The 27,536-nt window shown below is 41.0% G+C and overlaps 1 protein-coding gene across 1 annotated transcript in view; it reads left to right on the top strand.

Annotated features, from left to right (window-relative positions):
- Window positions 1-23,495, top strand: part of LOC137518281 (sodium channel protein type 5 subunit alpha-like) — a 455,983-nt gene extending 432,488 nt beyond the window's left edge. Inside the window, exons 24-26 of the mRNA XM_068235926.1 lie at window positions 8,761-8,865; window positions 9,967-10,237; window positions 21,822-23,495. Of these exons, the coding sequence (XP_068092027.1) occupies window positions 8,761-8,865; window positions 9,967-10,237; window positions 21,822-23,059 (1,614 nt within the window). The 3' untranslated portion in view covers window positions 23,060-23,495. The remainder of the gene's footprint in view (window positions 1-8,760; window positions 8,866-9,966; window positions 10,238-21,821) is intronic.
- Window positions 23,496-27,536: the final 4,041 nt, after the last annotated feature.

Below are 27,536 nucleotides of genomic sequence, written 5' to 3'. Positions count from 1 at the left end.
GGAAAGGATTGGACACATACCATGCTCAGCTCGGACCTGCTTGTCGAATGAAAGAGCTTCTAAGCTACTAGCTCACACAACTTACCCAGCCAGATACCAGGAGGACAATTGCCTAGTCCAATCAGAAGGATACTAGTAGACGTTCCTCTACCAGAACAGAGAGTCCACACAACAGACCAACAACATCTAACTATCGCTGAAGGTGGTATCTTCTATGTGCACCAGGCAACTGTTCTGTATTTTTGTGTACCGAGCATAGGGATCTGCTCTGGCTCTCTGCAGGGAGCACATTGTTTGCGCCAGTACTAACTAACTTCTGTGTATAATGTGACTTATTGCACATTATTCAAGCAAGGTAGGCAATGTATGTATGACATGAGTTACGTAAATGACATAACGCCCGCTACATAGATTACATAAAGCTGGTAAATGTTATCCTCTTTGCACGCGTAACTTTAACCGTTTTTTTTGTGTGATAATATTCCTATGTTACTTTATGTTTTGGATAGTAACAGCATTTATATTTATATCTCATATTTTCATCCATTTGTGCTTGGAGTCTCAGAGACATCTGTGATTTTCCTTTACTAAACATATAATTAAATTTATATCGTTAAATGCGTTTATTGAAATCTTTTATTATTTACCGTGGCAGATCTCTGTCCATTCCAAATCATTAGTGCTACTATAGCAACAGCGGTAAAAGTGAATATATGTCAGGTCACCAAGACTCTTGTTGGGAAGAAAACTTTGTGATATGTATTAGCTGGCAAGCAGTAGAATACAAGTGAAGTAACAGAGTTCTGCGTGGGTGTGGCAGGCCTTGACTCTGTTGCAAATGGATGTTGTCAAGGCTTAAAGTGGATTTATCTTGTTTTTATTTTCACTCAAGTTATGTTTTATTTTCAATTTGGTAATTGTATTTTTTAGTGTGTTTTTTATGTGTGCTTTTTGCTACATTCTATTATATTTTATGTTCAGTTTGATTTTAGCTGATAGGTCCACTCGAAGCTTTTCAGAAAGCCTATGGGCAAAATGTAAAACGCAGCCAAGAATATGCAAAGCATATAAGAATTTTCTGCAGTTTGTTTGTTTTTCGGAAATTCTGTTTAGAAATGCAATAATTTGTCTGCATTCCCAGACAACATGGATTTCTGCATTTTAAAGGGGAACTGAAGAGAGAGAGGTATATGGAGGCTGCCATGTTTATTTCTTTTTAAGCAATACCAGTTGCCTGGCAGCCCTGCTGATCCTCTGCCTCTAATACTATTAGCCATAGGCCCTGAACAAGCATGCAGCAGATCAGGTGTTTCAGACTTTAAAGTCAGATCTGACAAGACTAGCTGCATGCTTGTTTCTGGTGTTATTCAGATACTACTGCAGAGAAATAGACCAGCAGGGCTGCCAGGCAACTGGTATTGATTAAATGGAAATAAATATGGCAGCCTCCGTATACCTCTTACTTCAGTTCCCCTTTAAGGGCATATAGAGGTTTAGTAATAGTAGAAAGAGGTCCTTTACAAGTTCACAAGAACACCTGAACAGAAAGGGATATGGAGGCTGCTATATTTTTTTTTTTTTATAAACAATACCGGTTGCCAGGCCTTCCTGCTGATCTCTTTGGCTGCAGTAGTATCTTAATCACACCCCTGAAATAAGAATGTGGCTAATCCAGTCAGAATTCGTTCAGAGCACCTGATTGACATGCTTTTTCAGAGTCTATGGCTAAAAGTATTGGAAGCAGAGGATCAACTGGCAATTTGCATTGTTTAAAAGGAAAAAAAATGTCAGCCTCTCACTTTAGGTGTGCTTTAAGGGGTCGGTAACACTACCCATGTAGTACTGCCCCCGCGCAGGCTTCCTCTTTATAATAATGATTTTATACTCACTTAGGGTCCAGTCACACTGGCAGCATGGAGCTGCCCATCTCTGTCACTCAAAAATGCACCACAGTGTATTTTTTACACAGCGCCATATTGTCAATCAGGCAGCTGTGAGGAAGAGACATTGCAGAGAGTAGTTAGCACCACTACTGAAGAAAAAAAGATAAGTCCCATTGGGCTCTGAGTCCCCCAGCAGATGCAGGTGCTGATTCCTTAGTAGCTAGCCAGTAACCTCTAAACACACTGATTGTATAGGATGGAGTTCCAATCCCTCCCCTACATGTAGTGAGGTCACCAATCACAGGATAGTACAGAAAAGTGAATGGCAATTCCATGAATGAATATTTAGGAAACGCACTGCTATACACAGCCGCCCTGCAGATATGAGTAGCGACACTCTGGGAAGGATGGCCGTGCATCTCCATATCCTACTGCTGTATCCATGACTATGCATTACTGTGTCCACACATTTTCAATGAGGGATGAAGAGAGTCATTATTACATACCTCCCAATTCCCCGCCACCGCTCCTCGCCACGCCTGCTGACAGTAATTGGCCGGTTTCACGAAAACAAAAAGGCCGGGATGCTGCATCTCTTCTCTGTGCTTCTCTTGTAGAACACAGAGAGGAGGTGAAGTGGGAAGGAGAGGCGGGGCAAACAGTAAATGGGCGGGGGGGAGGCAGGAGGGGGGCGTTTTTGATGCTAGAGAGGGAGTCCTTCCCATGCAAAGAACACCTCTTCCTTTTGGGTAATCGGCGGTGGCCAGGGAGGACAGAGTGCAGAGACTGCACACTAGCAGTTCTAGCTATGTGCTTCAGGGGCCCTGGCCCGGATAGCTTAGTCGGTAGAGCATGAGACTCTTAAAGAAGAACTCCAGTGAAAATAATGTAATAAAAAAAAGTGCTTTATTTTTACAATAATTATGTATAAATGATTTAGTCAGTGTTTGCCCATTGTAAAATATTTCAAATCCATGATTTACATTCTGACATTTATTACATGGTGACATTTTTACTGTTGGCAGGTGATGTAGCTGCTGCTTGCTGTTTTGGCAGTTGGAAACAGCTGTAAACAGCTATTTCCCACAATGCAACAAGGTTCACAGACAGGAAACTGCCAGGAATACCATGGTCCTCAGAGTTTCTTGCGGGAGGGGTTTCACCACAATATCAGTCATACAGCGCCCCCTGATGGTCTGTTTGTGAAAAGGAATAGATTTCTCACGTAAAAGGGGGTATCAGCTACTGATTGGGATAAAGTTCAATTCTTGGCCGGAGTTTCTCTTTAAGCTATGTGCTCTGCTTATCTGGTGCATAAAGGAATGCTTTGCATAGCCAATCACTAAGCAGAGGTGATGCATCATGGGAGTTCCTTCTTGTTCACATTTAGCTAAATAATTACAAATACCGTCTTCTTTAACCACTTGCCGACCGCACGCTTATACTGTGCGTCGGCAAAGTGGCAGCTGCAGGACCAGCGACGCAGTACTGCGTCGCCAGCTGCAGGCTGATTAATCAGGAAGCAGCCGCTCGCGCGAGCGGCTGCTTCCTGTCAATTCACGGCGGGGGGCTCCGTGAATAGCCTGCGGGCCGCCGATGGCGGCTCGCAGGCTAAATGTAAGCACAAGCGAAAATAATCCCCTTTGTTTACATTGTACGGCGCTGCTGCGCAGCAGCGCCGTAAGGCAGATCGGCGATCCCCGGCCAATCAGCGGCCGGGGATCGCCGCCATGTGACAGGGGACGTCCTGTCACTGGCTGCACAGGACGGATAGCGTCCTGTGCAGCCCGGATCACCGGGGGGGAGAGGTAGGAGAGGGAGGGGGGTGAATGTCGCCGCGGAGGGGGGCTTTGAGGTGCCCCCCCCGCAACTAGCCTGCACGCAGGAGCGATCAGACCCCCCCAGCACATCATCCCCATAGGGGGGAAAAAAGGGGGGCGATCTGATCGCTCTGCGTGCACCCTGATCTGTGCTGGGGGCTGCAGAGCCCACCCAGCACAGATCACAACAAACAGCGCTGGACCTTAAGAGAGGAGAAAGGGTGGGTCCTCAAGTGGTTAAGAAGGCAAAACTACATTTAGCATAGCTTGTTTTTTGTTTTGTTTTAGTAAGGGGGCGTTTAAGGTTTCTTTTCGACCCTGACAAAAGTTGTTGTGGTTCATCGTAAATTAAATAGATATTCTAAAACGTGGATAATAATTTAGTAAGTCAGACCCAGTATGTTATTCTACAGCAATATTCTTCACAGAAATGACCCACTTCAGTTAATAACCAGCTGTGTTTACATCCGTACCTTTAGCGGTCCTGCGTCAGTGATCTTTTCCTCCTTGTCATTCTTAGTCATTTATTGTAATTCTCTGTCTGGAAAGCCATCTGTCAGCCTGTCCCTTTCTGAACCTCCGTTATTTGATTCAGAGGCATACGGGATAAAACAGTCACCTTTCCAGATAGACAAGCCGGGATTCATAACGCTGAATCAGATAAGCACAGCTACTTTTCAAAGACACTTTTTCTATGGTGACTCAGTGGAAGGCATTAGTCATCAGAAACTGGATCTCAGGTACATAGAGATAGGGGAATGTCCCCTATGAAGAACGCTGCTGCTTTATCATAAGCTTATATGTGGTTTCTGAGAAGCAGACAGCCAGGGGGGTTTGATGTTTAGCTGAATTTAACAGAAGTGACATTGATAAAACAAGATGCGGGGATATTAAGCAAGGTGCTGCTGTTAGTTCCCAGCATGAGGGTTACAGTTTTGAAAACAGTTAAAAATGATAACCCTGGTTCTAACCTTAAAGCAAACTTGAACTAAAAATTAAAAGTAAAAATAAACATACACGTCATACTTACCTCCCGTGTAATCTACTCATCAATCTCTTTCTCCTCTCCTGCATCCTGTTTTGTCCACTGTGATCAATGGAATTCTCCCTCCCCCACTTTTAAAATGGCCATTACCCCGTAACAGCTTCCTAGTCAGCACACTCTTCAACTATCGCCCATGTGAGCCATAGGGAAACATGGGCATTACCTTACTCATTAGTGGTGCTTTCAGTTATAACTGACAGCAACTGATATATAACTGACAGCAACTGATATTACATTTCTGCCAAAATCTTTTCAGAACTGGAAGGAATCCTTGTCATAAAAAAATAATGGCCCATATGCAATTAACATTTCCTCCTACGTTTTCTCCGAGGATATAATTTTTTTATCTTTTATTTACAGTAACTTTTCAGCCCTTTGAAATTGAAAAAGTCCCAAAAACGAGTTGAAAAAGAACTATCAAAACAATTTTAATGTTTTTATTGCTTGCTGATGATTTAAAAGGTACTTTATTGATAAGTTTAAATATATCACCTAGAATAACCTAGGAGAAAACTAGGAGAAAAAGTTAATTGCACATGGGCCAATGAGAGGAACGGACGGCGAGGTAAGTATGTAATATTCATTTGAAGGTACATCATGTGTTTGTTTTAAATAATTTTACTCAGTTCAGGTTCCCTTTAACCACTTGCCGACCGCGCACTCATAACGCGCGTCGGCAAAGTGGCAGCTGCAGGACCAGCGACGCATATCTGCGTCGCCGGCTGCAGGCTAATTAATCAGGAAACAGCCGCTCGCACGAGCGGCTGCTTCCTGTCAATTCACGGCGGGGGGCTCCGTGAATAGCTTGCGGGCCGCCGATTGCGGCTCGCAGGCTAAATGTAAACACAAGCGGAAATAATCCGCGTTGTTTACATTTGTACAACGCTGCTAACAGTAGCAGCGTTGTACTAGATCAGCGATCCCCGGCCAATCAGCGGCCGGGGATCGCTGTCACATGACAGGCAGTAGCCTGTTAGAGGCTGCACAGGACAGATCCGTTCCTGTGCAGCCTCGGATCTCCGGGGAAGGGAGGGAGGAGAGGGAGAGGGGGAATCCTGCGGTGGAGGGGGCTTTGAGGTGCCCCCCCCCATCAGCCACACGCAGGCAGGAGCGATCAGACCCCCCCAGCACATCATCCCCCTAGTGGGGAAAAAAGGGGGGCGATCTGGTCGCTCTGCCTGGTGTTTGATCTGTGCTGGGGGCTGTAGAGTCCACCCAGCACAGATCAGCGAAATCAGCGCTGGTCCTTAAGGGGGGGGGGGGTAAAGGCTGGGTCATCAAGTGGTTAACAGTAACCCTAATCCTATATAATAAAACCCCTGTGTCTCTGCAGTGGCTGGATGGTGTACTGGTTAAGGGCTCTGCCTCTGACACAGGAGACCTGGGTTCAAATCTCGTCTCTTCCTGTTCAGTAAGCCAGTAATTCAGTAAGGAGCTCTTTGGGCAAGACTCCCTAATACTGCTACTGCCTACTGAGTGCGCTCTAGTGGCTGCCTCGCAAGCGCTTTGAGTCCGACAGGAGAAAAGCGTTATACAAAAAAAGGAATTATTAAAAAAAAAGGAATTATCCTGTCCCTGTGTGTGTGTTCCTGCTTCCAGACTTGACCGTTTGCTGTCTGTAAACCTCATTGCATTGTGGGAAATAACAGCTTTTTCCAACTGCCAAGCAAGCAGCTCCCTGTGTACATATACTGCAGACAGAGGTGGAGGACGGGCAAGCGAGACGCATCTGTGCTCGCGTTACTGGGGGGGGGGGGCGCCCGTAGCGTAGCACCCGTTTTTTAATGGGCGGGCTTTTTTTACTAGTGGAAATAATAATACTCTAGACAAACATGGTGATTGCTAAAACACTTGCTCTAACCATTAGGGCTGTTTTTAGGTACAGGCTATCCAGGAAAAGGCCTAGAGCATGCTCTAGATTAGAACACAGGGCCCAAAAGTCACACATCACAGTATATTTAAGGTTTTGAAAAACCTTTAAGGCTAAATAATTCAACCCCCTAGTGAAAACTAATACTGTCAAGCAGCCTTTTAGGCACTTATGAACAATTTTTCCTAATTCACTCGTGCAGAAGCAAATGTGAAGCTTAGGGCAAATAGATGACTTGAGTGCTGAAGTATTGACACTCCCATTGCTGGTAGGTAAGTATAATTAATGTCAAGGGTCAGGAAGTTTAGGTAATGCTAGAGAACAGTTAGTGCTAGTAGGGCTTCTGTTACTGTTAGGGTCAACTTAAAGAGGAACTCCAGTGAAAATAATATAATAAAAAAAAAAGTGTTTCATTTTTACAATAATTATGTATAAATGATTTAGTCAGTGTTTGCCCATTGTAAAATCTTTTAAATCCCTGATATACATTCTGACATTTATTACATGGTGACATTTTTACTGTTGGTAGATGATGTAGCTGCTGCATGCTTTTTTGGCAGTTGTAAACAGCTGTAAACAGCTATTTCCCACAATGCAGCAAGGTTCACAGACAGGAAACTGCCAGGAGTGCGTACTCAGAGTTTCTTGTGGGAGGGGTTTCACTACAATATCAGTCATACAGCGCCCCCTGATGGTCTGTTTGTGAAAAGGAATAGATTTCTCATGTAAAAGGGGGTATCAGCCACTGATTGGGCTAAAGTTCAATTCTTGGTCTGAGTTTCTCTTTAAGGTTTGTGTATAGATTATTAACAGCTGTAGTCTTAGAGTAGAGCAACTGTGATTTAGAGCCCTGATTCTTAACCCATACAGTAAGAAGAAAAAAAGGAACACTGCCTAGTTCTAAGTAGGAATGGGACTATACATACACATGTTTATCTTATCATGCTGCATACGTCAGTCACCCATTAACATGTATTAGTCTCCTAATGGGATTTGGGCAGGTGAGTTCAAGAAAATATATAGATATATAATATTTAGTTAGTATATTTAGTTTTTTTGTTTTACAAACCGAGTACCCAGATAGCTCAGGATGACTAAGAACCACTAGGAGAGAATAAGGGGTTAAAAGTGACCGAAAAGCCTCACTAAAAAAGCGATGCTAAATATAACTTTGCCTTAAAACATTTTTAAGAAGGCAAATTTATATATTTTTTTACAAAGTCATTCTTATCATTGATGTGTTTCTCCATTGAAAAAAAAAATCTTTGGAAACCACAAGGACAGAAGCACAATGCAGGAATTTAGCTGACTGTAAATATGACAGATGTCTCTTCCTACTGTCACAAATATCAGAATTGGAAAATGTATTTTTACTAAAATATGTACAGGAATTGAATGGTAGTGATGCAGAATTTAACAATTGCAGAAAGTAGAAAATGCCCAAGTATAATGAAACAGATTTATTTATTTTACAGAAAATTGCACAAGGATGCATTTGTGGCATTCAGAATGTAACAGACAAATAAACTACAAAATAGTTTGTGAAGTGCACCAAAATCCAAATATAATTTAAGAGCTGTGCAGTTTCTACTAGACAGAGCACGTGAATTTGATATTTGTTCAGATTTTAACATAAAAATGGAAAATATATTTGCTAGACTTTCAGAAGTAAAAGTGGCCTTTAATACAATACAACAGTCTTGCTCCCGGGATCCATGTGGTTTTACATTACTTTATTCAGAGTATACTGCTGGAACTGCTTTGTCAGCTTGTCCTATAAATGGGAAGACTTACTTTTTGCCTGGCTATTTAATTGTCTCAAGTTTGGTCTCAGACACGCCCCTTGTAAGATTGCGGAGTTGAGCAGGGTTTAATGATGTCGCCATACATCTCCTCTGAACCGTCTGCTGATGTGCTATTGAGCAGACACGCTGTATCATAACATGCTCACTTTTACAGTGTTTTTGAGTTAGTTGATTGTCTTTACAATATAAATAAAGTTTTCTAACATCTTTTAATTGTATTTTTTATCATTTACAATTCTGAAATGCGGCTTTGAAATGTCTCTCTTGTGACAATTACATGAAAACAAATCCTTTGCTATTGGCAACAATAATAATGGCTTTGGTTTTATTATTTTACTTAGGAGGCCAAGATATTTTTATGACAGAGGAACAAAAGAAATACTACAATGCTATGAAGAAGCTGGGCTCGAAAAAGCCCCAGAAACCGATTCCAAGGCCACAGGTATAAACAGGAACATAAACCGGGCAAATGGCTTTAAAAGGATTTCATTAATCACTGTCCCTGGCTTGTACATGCCACATTGTTACATCAGTTTCATAGTGAAGCAGTTACTCTTCCAGTATGGTTTCGGTATACCTCTGAAACTGGGAAGGGGCCTCAATTATGTTGAATAGGCTCATCGCTTATAACAGCAGTAAGGTCACATAGCTTCCTAAGTGTCCCTGAAGGCTATCTTATGAGGGACGGACCTTTTGGCAGATCTGTATGTGTCTAAAGGTAATGCATGTATGTGTCAGGCAATGCATGGGCAGATCGACCAAGAGACAGATCTCTCTCTGATCGAATCTGATAGGAGAGAGATCTGTTACCTGCCTATAGACCACAGATCGATTCCTGATTGATTTCAGTCTTGTGAAGCCACACCACTGGCCTCAGGGCTGTACCCCCCAATGTAAAATGTAGAATATTTTACCAGTCAGTGTCCGCCGATGGCTCCGCGCTCCTTCCTCCATGCACATACACACACCCCACGTTGTTGCAGGCATAACATGGGTGAGTGTGTGACCTCCCACACGCGTATATGCCGGCAACCACATGGGGCGCTTGTATGTGCATGGAGGACAGAGAGTGGAGCACGCGGTGGACACTGACCAGTAACCTGCCCTGGCTGGGGCGTTACTCCATTAGTCCATCCTCCCCATCTTCATTCTTGCTGCCCACATGTTCTCAGTGACCTGGCTCATGTCATTACATAACAATATGCACCAGGTCACTGAGAAGAGGCACCTGCTGATGATAAACACAAGAGCACACGGACTAATTGAGCAGTGCCCCATCAGGGACAGGAGTCACTATGTTGGCAACAATTAAGCAGGGGCCTTGAGGAGCATAATAAAGGAGGTGGGGGGGGGGGGGGGCATGCACCAGGTGGGTGAATTTGCTGCTGGGGGGAGGGGATGCTCAGTGGGCCCTCAAGTTACTTTTGCCCTGGGGTACCATGTAGCTAGAATTGACCCTGCTTGCTGTAATAGTAGATTTACATGCTTTATAGAATGATTGACTTTTTGCATATTTGAATTCCCGATTCTTCTTATTCTACAGAACAAATTTCAAGGTTTTGTGTTTGATTTAGTCACTAAGCAAGCCTTTGACATCATCATCATGGTCCTCATCTGCCTTAACATGGTCACCATGATGGTGGAAACTGACGACCAGTCTGCCTACATCGAGGAATTGCTGTACAATATTAATCTGGCTTTTGTGGTTATCTTCACTGGGGAATGTACGTTAAAAATCCTGGCTCTCAGGTACTACTATTTCACCATCGGCTGGAACATCTTTGATTTTGTGGTTGTGATTCTCTCCATTGTAGGTAAGTTGCACATTTAGTGGAAAAACAAAAAAAAAATGTCAAATTACTTTTTATTATTTGTAGACAGGTTGTGAAATGTGATCAGTGGTGCAGGTCTAACGTTTCAAAACAGAGTCTTATAATTAAAAGCAAACCTAAAGGTGGCCACACACCATAAAATGAAAAGCTCTAATTTTGTTATCGGTTATCCTGAAAAATCAAAAGGTTTTTTTGATTAGTTCAAGAAATCTGAATTTCCCATTTTTATTTGATAAAAGAAGATCAGGAGTGTTGGGTTTTTCTGGTCAATTTTTATCAAAATTGTATGGTGTGTGGTAGATTGTCAATTTCTTGATGTACAGACCCAAGTTTCCAATCATTTTTTTCATAATTGGGGAATTGAACATATATGTGTGGTACATTGGTCAGAGTTTTAAAAATGTTACAATCAGTCAGAAAAATGGGTTGCAATTCTTAAATTGAAAAGATATTTAAAGAATTGTATGGTGTGTGGTCACCCTGAGGTTGGGAGAGCATTTTCTGTACAGGAAAATGCATTTAAACTGCGCATGGATAAAACACAGTATATGTAACTTGCTTTACATGCCAAGAGATGTTTAATTTTGTCTAGCAATATATATATATATATATATATATATATATATATATATATATATATATATATATATATACAGGATCTTCTCAAAAAATTAGCATATTGTGATAAAGTTCATTATTTTTTGTAATGTACTGATAAACATTAGACTTTCATGTAATTTAGATTCAAATACACACAACTGACGTAGTTCAAGCCTTTTATTGTTTTAATATTGATGATTTTGGCATACAGCTCACGAAAACCCAAAATTCCTATCTCAAAAAATTAGCATATTTCATCCAACCAATAAAAGAAAAGTGTTTTTTAAAAAAAAAAAAAGTCAACCTTCAAATAATTATGTTCAGTTATGCACTTAATACTTGGTCGGGAATCCTTTTGCAGAAATGACTGCTTCAATGCGGCGTGGCATGGAGGCAATCAGCCTGTGGCACTGCTCAGGTGTTATGGAGGCCCAGGATGCTTCGATAGCGGCCTTAAGCTCATCCAGAGTGTTGGGTCTTGTGTCTCTCAACTTTCTCTTCACAATATCCCACAGATTCTCTATGGGGTTCAGGTCAGGAGAGTTTGCAGGCCAATTGAGCACAGTAATACCATGGTCAGTAAACCATTTACCAGTGGTTTTGGCACCGTGAGCAGGTGCCAGGTTGTGCTGGAAAATGAAATCTTCATCTCCATAAAGCTTTTCAGCAGATGGAAGCATGAACCCACTTTTGAACCAGAAACAGCGGCAGAAGCGCCTGACCTGGGCTACAGAGAAGCAGCACTGGACTGTTGCTCAGTGGTCCAAAGTACTTTTTTCAGATGAAAGCAACTTTTACATGTCATTCGGAAATCAAGGTGCCAGAGTCTGGAGGAAGACTGGGGAGAGGGAAATGCCAAAATGCCTGAAGTCCAGTGTCAAGTACCCACAGTCAGTGATGGTCTGAGGTGCCATGTCAACTGCTGGTGTTTTATCAAGGGCAGGGTCAATGCAGCTAGCTATCAGGAGATTTTGGAGCACTTCATGCTTCCATCTGCTGAAAAGCTTTATGGAGATGAAGATTTCATTTTTCAGCACGACCTGGCACCTGCTCACAGTGCCAAAACCACTAGTAAATGGTGTACTTACCATGGTATTACTGTGCTCAATTGGCCTGCCGACTCTCCTGACCTGAACCCCATATAGAATCTGTGGGATATTGTGAAGAGAAAGTTGAGAGACGCAAGACCCAACACTCTGGATGAGCTTAAGGCCGCTATCGAAGCATCCTGGACCTCCATAACACCTGAGCAGTGCCACAGACTAATTGCCTCCATGCCACGCCGCATTGAAGCAGTCATTTCTGCAAAAGGATTCCCGACCAAGTATTGAGTGCATAACTGAACATAATTATTTGAAGGTTGACTTTTTTTGTTTTAAAAACACTTTCCTTTTATTGGTCGGATGAAATATGCTAATTTTTTGAGATAGGAATTTTGGGTTTTCATGAGCTGTATGCCAAAATCATCAATATGAAAACAATAAAAGGCTTGAACTACTTCAGTTGTGTGTATTTGAATCTAAAATATATGAAAGTCTAATGTTTATCAGTACATTACAAAAAATAATGAACTTTATCACAATATGCTAATTTTTTGAGAAGATCCTGTATATATATATATATATATATATATATATATATATATATATATATATATATATATATATATATATATATATGTATAGCCATTGACTGAAATTGATATGTGAATAGCATTTCCGTTGCAGGGAAGAAAAAAAACATGCTGGCCACATTTTTTCTGCAGAAATCACCTTTGAAAAAAAATCACACACCAACACAAGTCAAATGTAGTGCCATTGGCTTGCATGTGTGACAAACACTTTTTGCAGGGTGGGCTACAATGACAGCACATTGAACACATTTTATAAGTGGTCAGAAACTTGTAAATAACTCATGAACGAATAAAGTTATTTTAAAACCAAGCACACCATTGTTTTTCTTGTGAAATTCCTAATATGTTTCATGTGTCACATGACCCTCTTCCTATTAAAAAAAAACTAAAGTTGAATTCAAATGGCCAACTTCAAAATGGCCGCCATGGTCACCACCCATCTTGAAAAGTTTCCCCCCTCACATATACTAATGTGCCACAAACAGGTAGTTAATATCACCAACCATTCCCATTTTATTAAGCTGTATCCATATTAATGGCCCACCCTGTACTTTGTGTGCGAATTGCACATAAATTCTGTTATATGTGAAAAGGGCCTTAACCCAAAAATAAAAAATACAGAAGCCAAGTGCCAGCATCCAACTAATACAGCTGCCCCATCGAGCCACATATTACTGAAAATAGGCTTAGGATGTATGGCAGTGCCCAACTGATTGAATGCTCCATCCATAGGCTTCAAAAATTGCCCTCACTCCATCGTTAATGCTTTCATCTGCGCATGCTATAGTGCACAACTGCAAGTGTAATTAATATAATCAGTGACCACCCTCAACATCCCTAGGCGGATACATCTGTCTGTGGTTTAGCCAATAACTCAGGTATTCACAAGAGAGAAAGTCACTGATGACATAATGAGAGCAAAATGCATCATAACAAATAACATATGTCTGGTTTTTTTTTAATTAATTAATTATTTATATTTAAAATGTGTAAATGTTGATATGATTATATATTATTGTTTATTGTAACCACATGAGGTTCTTATTAGTAGGTCTTACTATGGAGAAGGTGGGGGTTGTATAGGTCAGGCAGTAACTGTCTTTAGTTTGTCTGTGTTACGTTTTGAATTTAGAATGAGTGTAATTATTATTAAGTTGGCGAGTGTATTATTGACATGTCAGCATATGCTTTACATTGACCTTACTTTGAATTGCTACAGTTATATTTCTATTGATTTGGCCATTTGTAATCTAGTGAAATATAACTGTGTACTTCATTAAAGGGAACCTGAAGTGAGAGGGATTTGGAGGCTGACAATATGTATTCAATTTTAAATAATGCACATTGCCTGGCTGTCCTGCTGATCCTCTGCTTCTAACACTTTTTAGCCACTGACCCTGAACAAGCATGAAGCAGATCAGGTGTTTCTGAAAAAAATCTGACAAGATTAGCTGCATGTTTGTTTCAAGTGTGTGAGTCAGATGCCTATAGATTCCCTGTAATGAGATCCACTACAAGGTGAAGTTAAGCAGTACATACATTAACCACTTAAAGGGGAACTGAAGAGAGAGGTATATGGAGGCTGTCATGTTTATTTCCTTTTAGACAATACCAGTTGCCTGGCAGCCCTGCTGATCCTCTGCCTCTAATACTATTAGCCATAGCCCCTGAACAAGCATGCAGCAGATCAGGTGTTTCAGTGGTTCAGACTTATAAGTCAGATCTGACAAGACTAGCTGCATGCTTGTTTCTGGTTTTAATCAGATACTACTGTAGAGAAATAGACCAGCAGGGCTGCCAGGCAACTGGTATTGATTAAAAGGAAATAAACATGACGGCCTCCATATACCTCTCTCTTCAGTTCCCCTTTAAGCTCTCAGTCATTTCACTTAATGTATCCGAGCAATGTTCACCTCCTATTCATTAGCCTATAACTTTATCACTACTTATCACAATGAACTGATCTATATCTTGTTTTTTCCGCCACCAATTGGCTTTCTTTGGGGGGTACATTTTGCTAAGAGCTACCTTACTGTAAATGCATTTTAACAGTAAGAATAAGAAAAAAAAATGAAAAAATGCATTATTTGTCAGTTTTCGGCCATTATAGTTTTAAAATAATACATGCCTCCATAATTAACACACGTATTGTAATTGCCTATTTGTCACAGTTATTTCACCGTTTAAATTATGTCCCTATCACAATGTATGGCGACAGTATTTTATTTAGAAATAAAAGAGCATTTTTTCCGTTTTGCATTCATCACTATTTACAAGCTTATAAAAAAAAAATAGACAGAAATATTTCATCTTTACATAGATATTTAAAAAGTTTAGACCCTTAGGTAAATATTTGTGTTTTTTTTTATAGTAATGTTTTTTTTTGCTTTTTTTTATTAAACATTTTATGTGGGCATTTTTGGGAGGGTGGGATATAAAAGTGTTTTATTTGGGGAAATATTTGTGTATTGTAATGTTTTTTACTTTTACTTGTAGTTTTACTTTTTGGCCACAAGATGGCAATCTTGAGTTTGTTTACATGGCGTCACTCTAAGCGTACAATGTACGCTTAGAGGAACATAGCTTCAGAAAAAGCGAAGCTTCCGAGAGAAGCTGTCGCTTTTTCATCGGGGGAGAGGAATCAGTGATCGGGCTCCATAGCCCGATACATTGATTCCGTGGCTACCGAATCCGCCGCCGGGAGTGCGTGTGCACACGCGCGATCGGCCGCGGGAGCGTGCCTGTCCTCCTTGACGTTTTTATACATCAAGGAGGACAAAGTGGTTAAAGTAAACCTGTGAGCAGCGATGAGCGATGGATGAAATCTGAATGACTTTCATTCGGGTTTCATCCTCCTAATTAATTCAAGCTGCATCACGTGACTACAGACACTTCCTCCTCCAACCCAGAAGGAGGAAGTGTTTGTAGTCATGTGACCACGGCTTGGAACGCAGCGTGGGAGGCGTCGTGGGATGGATGAAAGAAGACGGATGCTGGGTAAGTTTAACCCCTCCCTCCCTCGCCCACCCGCTCAGCTGCATTAATTAGGAGGATGAAATCCGAATGAAAATCATTCGAATTTCATCCGAATTCAATCCGGAGAGCATCACTACCTGTGAATTTAAAGGGAAGCTTAACTGAGAGGGATATGGATGTTTCCTTTTAAACAATACCAGTTGCTTGTCAGTCCTGCTGATCTCTGTGGCTGCTACAGTGGCTGAATCACAGAACTGAAACAAGCATGCAGCTAATCCTGCCTGACTTCAGTCAGAGCACCTGATCTGCATGCTTGTGGAGGGTCTGTGGCTGAAAGTATTAGAGACACAGGATCAGCAGGAGAGTCAGGCAACTGGTATTCTTTTAAAAGGAAAAATACATATCCTTCTCAGTTTAGGTTCCTTTAAAATAGAGCAAAAATCAGATATTTACCTCGGTAGACGGAAGCCTCTGGATCCTCCACAAGATTCCTACATCCTCCCTTAGACCACCCCTTCTCCATGGGACCCTCTGAAAGTTTGTGGCCCAAGTGGCTCCATGCTGCTGGGAGCCGGATTTCTGGGAAGGCCACAAAGGCCCAGGCCTTAGGTGATTGTGGCCCAAGGGGGCACCGAGACATGCAAAAGGGGTGCTGTAGATGAAAGAGGCGTCTGATAATATGGAGCAATACATGAAAAAGGGAAACTGATGGTCAAAGTGGATGTTCATTAAAGAGAGGGGCTGCTGTACATGCATGATACACATGGAAGAGGAGGCGGCACATGGAATGGGAGGGGCACTGCTGCACATGAAAGGAGAATTGCAATATACTTGGTCTAGGGGCACACAAAGTATAAATCCAGCTCTGGTGTAGTGCGCAAGCGCAAGGCTGTGCACGTTCAACATGCCCTTGTTGAAAAGGTTTGCAGGAAGAGGTGGGGGAGACGGTTGGACACCTCTGGATTATCCAGAGGCTTCCCTCTACGGACTTAAGTATCCATTCAGGGCATTTTCCCTACAGGTACACTTTAAGTCATAAACTGCTGTAAATAAACTCAGTTTCATGGATAAAATCTATATTTTCTTTCTTTTTAAGAATTGGCCGCATCTAAGTAGTGAGGACTCCTCTATGTTCTGTTTTGTTTTAATTGAGTGTGTAAGAAAAATAGTGGTTACTACTTAAGCAGAAACAGATCTGCCACTCTGTTTCTTATTAGAACCACATGCAAACTTTGTGAAAACTGTTCCCGATGACTTGTCTGGTGGAGGAACAGCCATAAAAAATGGCCATTGTGAAAACTGTTGCTGAAAGATCCCTTTTAATAAGGAGCTAATAGTAACCAATGCATGCTTATATTTTTTTACCAGTTTAGATTTACTTTTATGAAAGAGGGCGTGTTTATGATAAGCCAATCGCCTGTCCTAAAAAGTAGGCAAGACTACAGAAAAGCCCTTATAAATAGCCTTATGCTGACTATCAAAAGACTCAAAAAGGGAACCTGCTTTCATACACTTGATATAATCCAAAAATCTCCTACAAACTTGCATTAATTGCTTCGTCCTTAGAGATTTCATTGGAACACATTTCCAGCCATTCCCTTTGGTAGACACTCTGGACTTCTTGGTCAACATGGTCTCTTTTTAAAAATACACAAAGAGGTGCACCAAAAGTTATATGAACTTAATTGGGCGTGGGTAATGGAAAAATCTTACTTCAGAATGCAGGTTTAATTAAATTATTTATTGACAGCAGAAAGGATGATGCATTTTGCAGGACCTGTCTTCTTCTGTGAATGGTCTGTATGGTCTGTGGTACAGTGTTTGAAAACAATAATACATATAAAAGGATCACAGTCACCTGCTTAAAGGAGAGGTCAAAGCTAAAAGAAAAATCAAAATCCACTTACCTGGGGCTTCCTCCAGCCCCTGGCAGACATCCTGTTCCCTCGCTGCAGCTTCGCACAGAACTACTGTGCCTCTGCAGTACATGCCTGATGACGTTGGCTAGACCACTTGATCCGTGCGGTGGAGTGCACAAGAAGACGACCCTGAAGCCGACCTGGCGAGGTTGGCTTCTTCAGCGGAGGACACCAGCAGTGAGCGGAGCTGCGGCGAGGGCACAGGACGGCTGCCAGGGGCTGGAGGAAGCCCCAGGTAAGTGAATTTTGATTTTTCTTTTAGCTTGGATGTATCCTTTAAGGAATACCTTCGCTCTCATACATTTTAAAAACTGGGGGAGCAGGCATGTGTAGCAAGCAGTCCTCCGTTATCTTTTAAAGGCCCCCCCCGAAACTACTTCTTAGTTGGCCAGGGCTTTGAGCAGTGCGCAGGGCCTGGTGACGCATGTCCTTGATCGCATGCCCGTGGCCGGTAGTGCTCTGCGCATGCGTACTACGTAGTTGGAATGTCATGGTTACGTAATGCGCATGCGCAGAGCACGCCTGTTTTTAACATTTAGGAGAACTAAGGTATCCTTTACATAAATACATAAAATCAATGCAAACAATAATGCAAAAGATCAATCAGTTAATGTAAGTGAAAACTCTGCCCCTGTGGGTTGCACGAAAGACTAATCTATGTAATTACATTAATTATAACCAAAGGCTTCGGAATTCATATAGGAGTAATTGATCATGGCCATAAAGTGATATAAGAATTGATTAGATAAATAAATTGCTTACATAAAATAATTAAAATAAAATAAACTATTAGGAAACAGTATTAGATTAACCTCTCTGGCGGTAAGCCCGAGCTGAGCTCGGGCTATGCCGCGCAGGAGGATTTCTCAGGCCCTGCTGGGCCGATTTACTTACTTTTTTTTTTGCAGCACGCAGCTAGCACTTTGCTTGCTGCGTGTGCATTCCGACCGCTGCCGCTCCGCGCTCGATCGCCGCTGTTCACCTCGCCGCGCCCCCTCCCCCCCAACCCCGTGCGCTGCCTGGCCAATCAGACAGATGAAGCCTTTTAGGAAATCCCGGAGGCGATCAAAGCAGGCGGGGGGATGCCACTGTACAGCGGCTATCATGTAGTGAGCCCTAGGCTCGCTACATGATATAAAAAAAATTATTAAAAAAATAGTGTTGCGCTGCCCCTTGGCGGTTCCTAATAGACCGCCAGGCAGGTTAAATAAGTAAAATAATGACACAATTCGTGTGCATCTGAGAAATTGTGCTTAAAAACAAGAAAATAATCGAGAGCCCAATATGGTGCAGTATTGTCAGGTAAAATGAAGAGTTCAATACAATTTTATGTATATACTCACAAACACGGGTTACCCATAGGCAACCACTTTAAATGCAGGTGGGGAGCATTAGGACCTGACCTCACTCAGGTTAAGAAGTCGCTCTCTGTAGATAGTAGAGGGGGATGCACCCCTCCACCCAGGGTGGACTAGAAGATCAGCAAAAACTCGGTATACAGAGGCGCCAGAGTAGAGTAAAACGTTTTAAAAACCGCTTAAAAGCAGAGGGGGATGTTAGGGTGGACTCACCTCCCTCTTACAAAAAAGAAAACTCACTTAAGTCTCGATAAAACAGAATTGACAAATAATTTATTCAACGCCACAAATGCGACGCGTTTCGCGGGTGTGACCCCGCTTCCTCAGGCAAAAATGGGAGCACAACTCAGTGGGTCAAGCACAGAGGCTCTCAAACCTATGGGGATGGGGGGTTCACGAGTGGCGTAACATTGTGGCAATTTCCTTTGAATTTCCTACAGATTAAAGGAAGTATTGGGTAGATCATGAAAGAAGAAGTGAACTACCTTGGGGAACACTTAAAGGACAACTGAAGAGAGAGGTATATGGAGGCTGCCATGTTTATTTCCTTTTAAGCAATACCAGTTGCCTGGCAGCCCTGCTGATCCTCTGCCTCTAATACTATTAGCCATAGCCCCTGAACAAGCATGCAGCAGATCGGGTGTTTCAGACTTTAAAGTCAGATCTGACAAGACTAGCTGCATGCTTGTTTCTGGTGTTATTCAGATACTATTGCAGAGAAATAGACCAGCAGGGCTGCCAGGCAACTGGTGTTGATTAAAAGGAAATAAATATGGCAGCCTCCGTATACCTCTTACTTCAGTTCCCCTTTAAGATTTCCAGCCAAACTGATCAGGAACTTTAGGTATTCTCCTTTCTTCTGTGGACCTTTGGGACCTCTATGGACCACCAAAGTTTCAAAGATGACACATCCTCAAAAGTTAGGCAGGGTTCTTGCTTATTAAAATTGTTTTGTAATTTTGCAAAAACGCTAATTTTCAGCATTTAAGTTTGGATGGCAGGTCAGCCTTTTTTTTATCTGTGCATGATTTGTACTTCAATGCATATCAAAAGGAATGCGTACAAATTAAGTTTTGCTGGAAAATTTGCATGTGATTTTGCATACAAATTCATAGAAAAATCACAAAAATGTGCACAAAAACAACTAACAAAAATTGTTAATTTAAAGAAGAATACAAAAATTGCAAATGCAGAATACATGTGTAAAGTTGCAAGCCTTTTTTTTTTTTTTTTTACAAGGAAACGTGAATGTTTTTTTTTTACATAGTCCATTTTAGCTATGCATATACATTTATTTTTTAATTTATAGCTTCTGTACCTATGAAAGTTATACACTGCTTTTGTAATATTTGATGTTTCGTTTGTTCTGCTTCTTAGCTCTGAATGTCTGCTATGTGTCTTCCAGGACATAGTGGATGGCAGAGGGTTAAGGTCACTGCTAGGCAGGAGAATGGGTTATGTTAAATGGAAGAATGAGGAACAGAAGATTTCAAGCAGAAAAAAAGGAATGCAGGATATTGGGGTTGAATTACTAACCTTGGTATCCTTCCCCAGGTTCAAGGGGGTCAAGATAAATGAAAACAAATAGATCCCTTTCTTGTATTCTCAGATACACTGCCTTCCAGGTGGTCCATGAGCCCTAAATTCCGGGAAACTCTTTTAGCGACTTGCTTCAATGGACCATTATTTCCCCCACCTCTTCTATTCTCAACAGTCTTCCTACCCTGGGCTTATCAGTGCGTGCATAGGTCATTTCAATAATTATATGAAGCTTGGGTGGCTGTAAAAAGGAAGATTACCTGGTGAGCATAAATAGTAGTCACAATTATAGTACCTACAGATTCACAACTCCCAGACCATCTCCGCGGTTCTTTATGTCCGAACATGTCAAGATGTCAAGATGCATTCCAGTCCTTTTTTAAGTTGAGCGCATGTCACATATGGGAGCAGAATATAAAGTTATTGAAAATTGACCAACTGAAAGAATTAACCCGCTAGCAGAAAAGCATTTGAGTGAGACGCCTCCAGAAGCCCTTGTGAACCAGCCCTTACTTACCTCGCCTTGAGTGTAGAAATAAGCCCCAGAGGTCCTACTGATTCCCCTGCACTTCCAGGCAATCAAATGTCCCACAAGCCTTTCATGATACCATCTTCTGGCCTATGCATTAATGCAAAGGCCAAAGTTATGTGGGGTAGAAGAGAGGGGCAAATCACTAGAAGCCTCCAACTTCCTGGGTTGAAGGGAAAACAATTGGTTTAATGCTGGGGACACACTATGAGATTTTCTGGCCAATTTACTGTCAGAGTGATTATTCCCAACATGTTTGATTTGCTTTCCGCTCGATTTCCGAGCATTTTCCAATCGATTTCCATTAACTAATAGGAAGCCGATCGGAAAATGCTCGGAAATTGATCGGAAAGCAAATTGAATATGTTGGAAATAATCGATCTGACAGTAAATTGGCCAGAGAATCTCATATTGTGTACCCAGCATTGGAAGGAGGTGGGAGTAAAGTAATGCTGGGAATACATCAGGAGATTTTTTGGAAGGTAGATAGTTCGATAGATAATTTCCGAGGGGTCTGATCTGATTTTTGATCATTTTTCTGATCGATTTCTAATAGAAGTAAATGGAAATTGATCCAAGAAATGATCAGAAAATCGATCGGACAGTAAATCTGCTGAAAAATCTCATCCTGTTCTCTCAGCATAAGGCTGAAACACATGCAGTCTTAAGCTTCTTACACACAATAGATAGCCTTTGGCTGAGGCAGTCATTTGGCCCCATCTGAGCCACATTTAAATACTTATGTACAATGTACAACTGCCCCAAAATTACTTTTTGTGATCTACTCTGTGGATTGCTAAATAATGAACAAATATTCCCATTGTGCCCATGCTTAAGTTCACAATAACTATACAATTTTTTTGTCCAATTAGACATTTGAGTAGACGAAAATGTCTGATTGGGCAAAACATACTGAAGAGCACAATCTGACATAACAGGTGTCATATTTTTATGAAAGAAAAATAGGTTTGAAATGGTTTTAACACATTTTCTCACTTTGTTTTTCTTCTAGGTATCGTACTATCTGACATTATAAAAAACTATTTTGTATCTCCAACGTTGTTCAGAATAATACGTTTAGCTCGAATAGGACGAGTGCTTCGACTTATAAGAGGAGCCAAAGGAATACGGACTCTTCTGTTTGCCTTAATGATGTCCCTTCCGGCCTTGTTCAATATCGGTCTCTTGCTTTTCCTCGTCATGTTCATATATGCCATCTTTGGTATGTCAAACTTTGCCTATGTCAAGATGGAAGGTGGAATAGATGACATGTTCAATTTTCAGACGTTTGGAAACAGCATGATATGCCTATTCCAAATCACAACCTCAGCTGGCTGGGATGGTCTCCTCAACCCAATATTAAACAGTAAGGAACCAGAGTGTGATCCAAAATTTCCCAACGCAGGAAGCGCAACTGTAGGGAACTGTGGAAATCCTCCAGTAGGAATTGTTTTCTTTGTTAGTTACATTATCATATCATTTCTTATTGTGGTCAATATGTATATAGCCATTATTCTGGAAAACTTCAGTGTGGCCACTGAGGAAAGTACCGAACCTTTAAGTGAAGATGACTTTGAAATGTTTTATGAAGTCTGGGAGAAATTTGACCCAGAAGCTACACAGTTTATTGATTACTGTGTCCTGTCTACATTTGCAGACTCACTTGCGGAACCTTTGCGTATACCCATACCAAATAAGATTAAATTGATCGCAATGGACCTCCCTATGGTCAGTGGAGACAGGATTCATTGTTTAGATATTTTGTTTGCCTTCACCAAAAGAGTTCTTGGGGAATCTGGAGAGATGGATGCTCTAAAGATACAAATGGAAGAAAAATTCATGGCTGCCAACCCTTCTAAGATTTCCTACGAACCTATCACCACCACCTTAAGACGCAAACAAGAGGAGGTCTCTGCTCGCATCATCCAAAGAGCCTACAGGAGGCATTTGCTTTACCGTTCCATGAAACAAGCCTCATTCCTTTATCGTCACAGATCTTGTGATGGTAACATCATCGAAGAGGACGCCCCTGAAAAGGAAGGCCTTATTGCTATCATGATGAACGAAAATTTTGGGCGTCATTTGGATAAAGTAGAGTCCCTTTCTTCTACGTCTTTCCCACCTTCTTATGACAGTGTGACCAGAGACACAAGTGACAATATCATGTTAGAAAGGGAAGACTCTCTACAAAACGTTGAATCCACAGATTGTAAAATTTGCGCGGACAGAGACAAAGAATCCTTTGTATAATCAATGTTTTGGTTTTTTTTCTGAAATCCTATCAGATATTGTTTACAGAATGTTACGACGTACAAGTGCACAACAGTTCTGGCAGCCTTCATCTTCAATTTGTTTGTGAATAGAATGAATTAACTTTTCAATCGAACTACTGGGAACGAATGCTTTACAATTTGTTGGTTCTATCTCTGCCAACACTGCTTTACATTTCTACATCAAGAACTTATGCAGCCTACGAAGTAATACCAGTGGCGTGGTTATGAGTATGCTAATGTGTACAAGAGTAATGCAACGTATCTCTATACACAGACAAGAGCCTGACTCTATACATTCATTTATGGTCTTATACTAGTGTGTTTAGTAAAGGTTATATATGACCTTGCATCTAAATTAACTCCAAATATCACAAGCTGCTGTAGCAAAAATATATACACTTACTGTATATGTCATGAATGGTCTTTCATAAATTTATATTTGATATTTTTTTTTACATATTAAAAAAAAAAAAGAAAAGTTATCTTTCTTTCCAAAGGGAGAGCAGATGGTTATTTAAAGATCTGCATTTGAAACTCTCAGATGACTTAATATTTAAAAATTTAGGGGGTAAAAAGAGAGAATTTATTGGATCCTGCTGCTGAAAATTGTACAAAAATATTTGAACTGTTATTACAAGCTGATATGTAATTGCTTGGCATGGGTAATGCAAAAATAAAGCTTTTTAAAGGGGTTCATTAACGTGTAATAAATAATTAGCCATTTATATGTTTAAGGAAACATATCTTAGAAGAAACTTTAAGTGAGATTTTTTTTTGTTGATAAAAATTACATTTTTAAGAAATGATCAATTCCTTATGTTCCCTAGCTCGCAGTTTAGCAATTATTGGTTTCCTAAGGAATGAATAATTTTCTTATTTCTGACAGTGAAACATTTTGTGATGGTTTTCGTTTGTTAGATCACTAATCTGTTTTTTTTTATTTTTCGTTCATCTGATCCATTTGTCTGACCCATAGTTTTAATGCTAAATGTGCCTAAACTTAAATAGTAGGCGGATTGAACCCACCTACTGGTCAATTTGTTTTTATTCCCAGCTCACAGGTGCACCTATCTGCCAAATTGGTGTCATACTCTAAAGGTTGCTACAGAAATGAGGTCTCTAATTAAACAGCACCATCTAATTAATAATTAGGTGATTGTTGTCCAGTTTAGTTGCCTTCAGAGTGATTGAGAAACAATCTTGTGTATGTACAAGCAAGTGTTGGCCTCTGATGTTGAAGCTGCTGAGAAAGGTAGGATTCTCCCAGGCTGATTGCAGTTGTTGTCTCCCAATGTAGGAAGCCTCCTTCCTCTCCCATTTCCTCCCCAAGAGGCCTTCTTATGAAACAATGAAATGCCTCTTTATATTCTGGTCTGTAGTGATGGTTGTTGAATCATTATTTGCATAGCTGTCAACTATCTGATTTCAACATGCACCTTTGCTTCTAAACTTGAACAGATGGAAGAAGCTAGACTATAATTCTGCTTACTGGCATACAGATATCACATTAAATGCAAAATTTCCAAGCAGAATGTTTATTTTAGGGTTGGATCAAGAAGAAACACGACTGACTCTTTCCTATTAAAAGCGGAAGTGGGCAGTAGAGAGCCTTTGTCAAGTGTTTTACGGCTGTTCCTTGCTTTCCTTTTTGGTGACACCCACAACTCTTATTAGAGCCACTATAAATCCCTTGGTGTCATCGGAATAGGCAGTAAGAGGTGTTCTTCGCAAAGATAACACTGACAGCACCAACATCCCAGAGGGGTTTTTGAGTCGTCCCACTCTCTATTTATAACAGAAATTAAAAGTTTTGCCTGAGTTGGATTTTATAGTGCCTTCACACACAAGATAGGCAGCCATTCCATAAACAGATGCCATGCTTATTTTACCAAACGACAGGAATCATAATTTAGTGTTTAATTCGTTTCTTCTAAAGCTATGGGTGTTTCATCTATGTCTCAGGCTCTCTCAGGGCTTCTTTCAGACTAATTCTTGCCATTCCATCCTAAATGTCTATGCAATGTTACTTCCATATTTTCTCAGTGGTCCATACTGTAATGATCAGTCTCCATGCCAACTCATCTTTTCTGCATATTCTCATGTGTCTTCCATCCATCCACACGTTGCGCAGTGTTTGTCTTCGTGCAGCATTATCCTAGTTGGATGCACTCAAGGCTTGACGTAAAGATGAAATTTCATTGCGTAATATATAGTAGGTTATTTCTGACAGTGGGGGATAGTGTGGCAAATTGGCAATCTATATATATATTTTTTATAACCAGAAATATTACGCTTTGCATTGTAGAGTGCTTGTCCCCCACAAACAGCTGCACTTTACATAGATATTTTTCCAGAGAACCTATAACCGTGATACCAATTCTTCATCCTATGCATTTTTAAATGCTTGTGTAAAGTTAATCAGTCTCCACGCAGTTTTAAATATACATTAGCATTAGTGATATTGGGAAAGCCCGCTCGCTCCAGAGGAATATCTTGTGATGTAATTTGCCAAAGAGCAGGCATGAGTTCACCAAAAAAAATCAGGTACATTCCAGTGGACCATGTGGACAATCAAGCACATCTACTGACAATGTGCCATCAATCTGATCTGTAGAAAGTGGGGGATGGAGATCTGTAAGAAAGAGGTAGATCATCTATAAGGCAACCTAGGCAGATGCCTAGGGCCTGGTGGATGTCCAGGGGCCCATCGGACACTTTTTTCCAAATCCCATTCCCTATCTTACCTTGCCAAAGAAGCCAGGTGGCCAGCAGAAGGAGCCAACATTTCATGTTATTTTTTGAGGTAGCTGCAAGAGAAATTGTTACAGTTATCCGTTTAAGTTACCCAGTCCCTGTGCTATCTGCACACAATCTCACTTCCAATTTCAAGTTTGCCTAACTGAGCTAAGCTGTATAGGTTTACACACAGATACATACATCTGCAAAGATATGTGGAGGAGGGATGATGAGCAGTGCACAATTGAGAGGCTTTCTGCGGAGTAAAAAAAGGTGCTCATTTGTTGCTTACTATTTGGAGATCTGGCATGCATGGGGATCCGACAAGTACATCAAAGACAAGCACAAGGGTGTGAGGTGTGGCCTGACAGCCATTCAGACCTGCTTCGTCAGAAGCCAAAGGGTTTTAACCTCCGATGAAGCTGGTCAATCCTGTAAAACAGCTGTCAGGCCACCACTCACACCCTTGTGCTTGTCTTTGATGTACTTGTTGGAACAAATATGTAAGCAGCAACTCCTCAGAAGTCACTTTCTGTAGATAGGAGACAAGGGGTAACACCCCTCCACTGACTCGAGAATGTGGACTCGAGAATGTGGTAAGGATGGAACAGAGGTGCCCATAACAGGATCAAACCGCTTCATCAGGCAATAACAGTAGCAATAACTAGTACTGGTCAGAGAGGCACTTGGCAGCTACACTGACCAGTACTAGTTATTGCTCCCGATATTGCCTGATGAAGGGGTTTGATCCTGCAAAACGCGTTGCATTGTGGAGTATAAAAATGCATTTTATTGCTGACTATTAAATCAACCAGTTTGATGTCTACTTACTGGGGAGGTAAGTCCACCACTACATTCTCTTTTAAACGTTTTTTAACGGTTTTATCCTGCTATTGGCGCCTCTGTTCCATCCTTGCCACATATTTCTACTCCTAACACTTAAACACATAATTATGAGAACATGACCCAGCACCACGCCTTCATTGAGTTATCTACAGACTGCTACATGAAAATGGTGCCACAGGAATGTCCACTTACAGGAATTCAAGTTAAGCCTTAGGGTGCATACACGCATTCAATTTTAATTGGCCAATGATCGGCCATTTTTACCACTTCTATGTAGTATAAGGGCCAACATATTTTGAATACTATGGACAGATTTTTGGCCCTCATACTACAGTGAAGCGGTAAAATTGCCAGAGATTGGTCAATCAAAATTGGATGTGTGTAGCAGACTTTGGACAGGGAAATTTAAATGTAAGTCTAATGTTCCTTTTGTATTAGCGGTACTGTAATAGGCTTTTCCCCATTCTGTTACTTTATTACAAACTGCACTATATGTTCTTTGTTATTTTGCCTATTACAGCAATCCTTCAGTGTGGTTCTTTATATTGCTGCTTTGTAAGGGAAGTTGAGCACAAAGACTAAAACCACAAGACCTGTTGATGTCCTGAACCACTAACCAACTTGCACTGGATTTCCCATGTATCCTTATCAACTTCTGCCACTTTAAATTCACAAATCAACAGTTTGATATAAATATTACCTTGTAACCTGATGGAAAGATGTTCTTTATCAGATATTTGCCCTTATTCAATTAACTTTTTCTTCTAACTTTTCACGTAGGAGATAATTTTTCATACTCTCGTTAAAATTACTTTTCAGCACATTAAAATTGAAGAATTTACAAAAGGTTGCAAAAAGTAGGTGAATAGGGA

This window comes from Hyperolius riggenbachi, chromosome 5, assembly GCF_040937935.1.
Source record: "Hyperolius riggenbachi isolate aHypRig1 chromosome 5, aHypRig1.pri, whole genome shotgun sequence".
In the NCBI taxonomy this organism is placed as follows: Eukaryota; Metazoa; Chordata; class Amphibia; order Anura; family Hyperoliidae; genus Hyperolius; species Hyperolius riggenbachi.
This window is presented reverse-complemented; position numbering and strand designations above follow the sequence as displayed.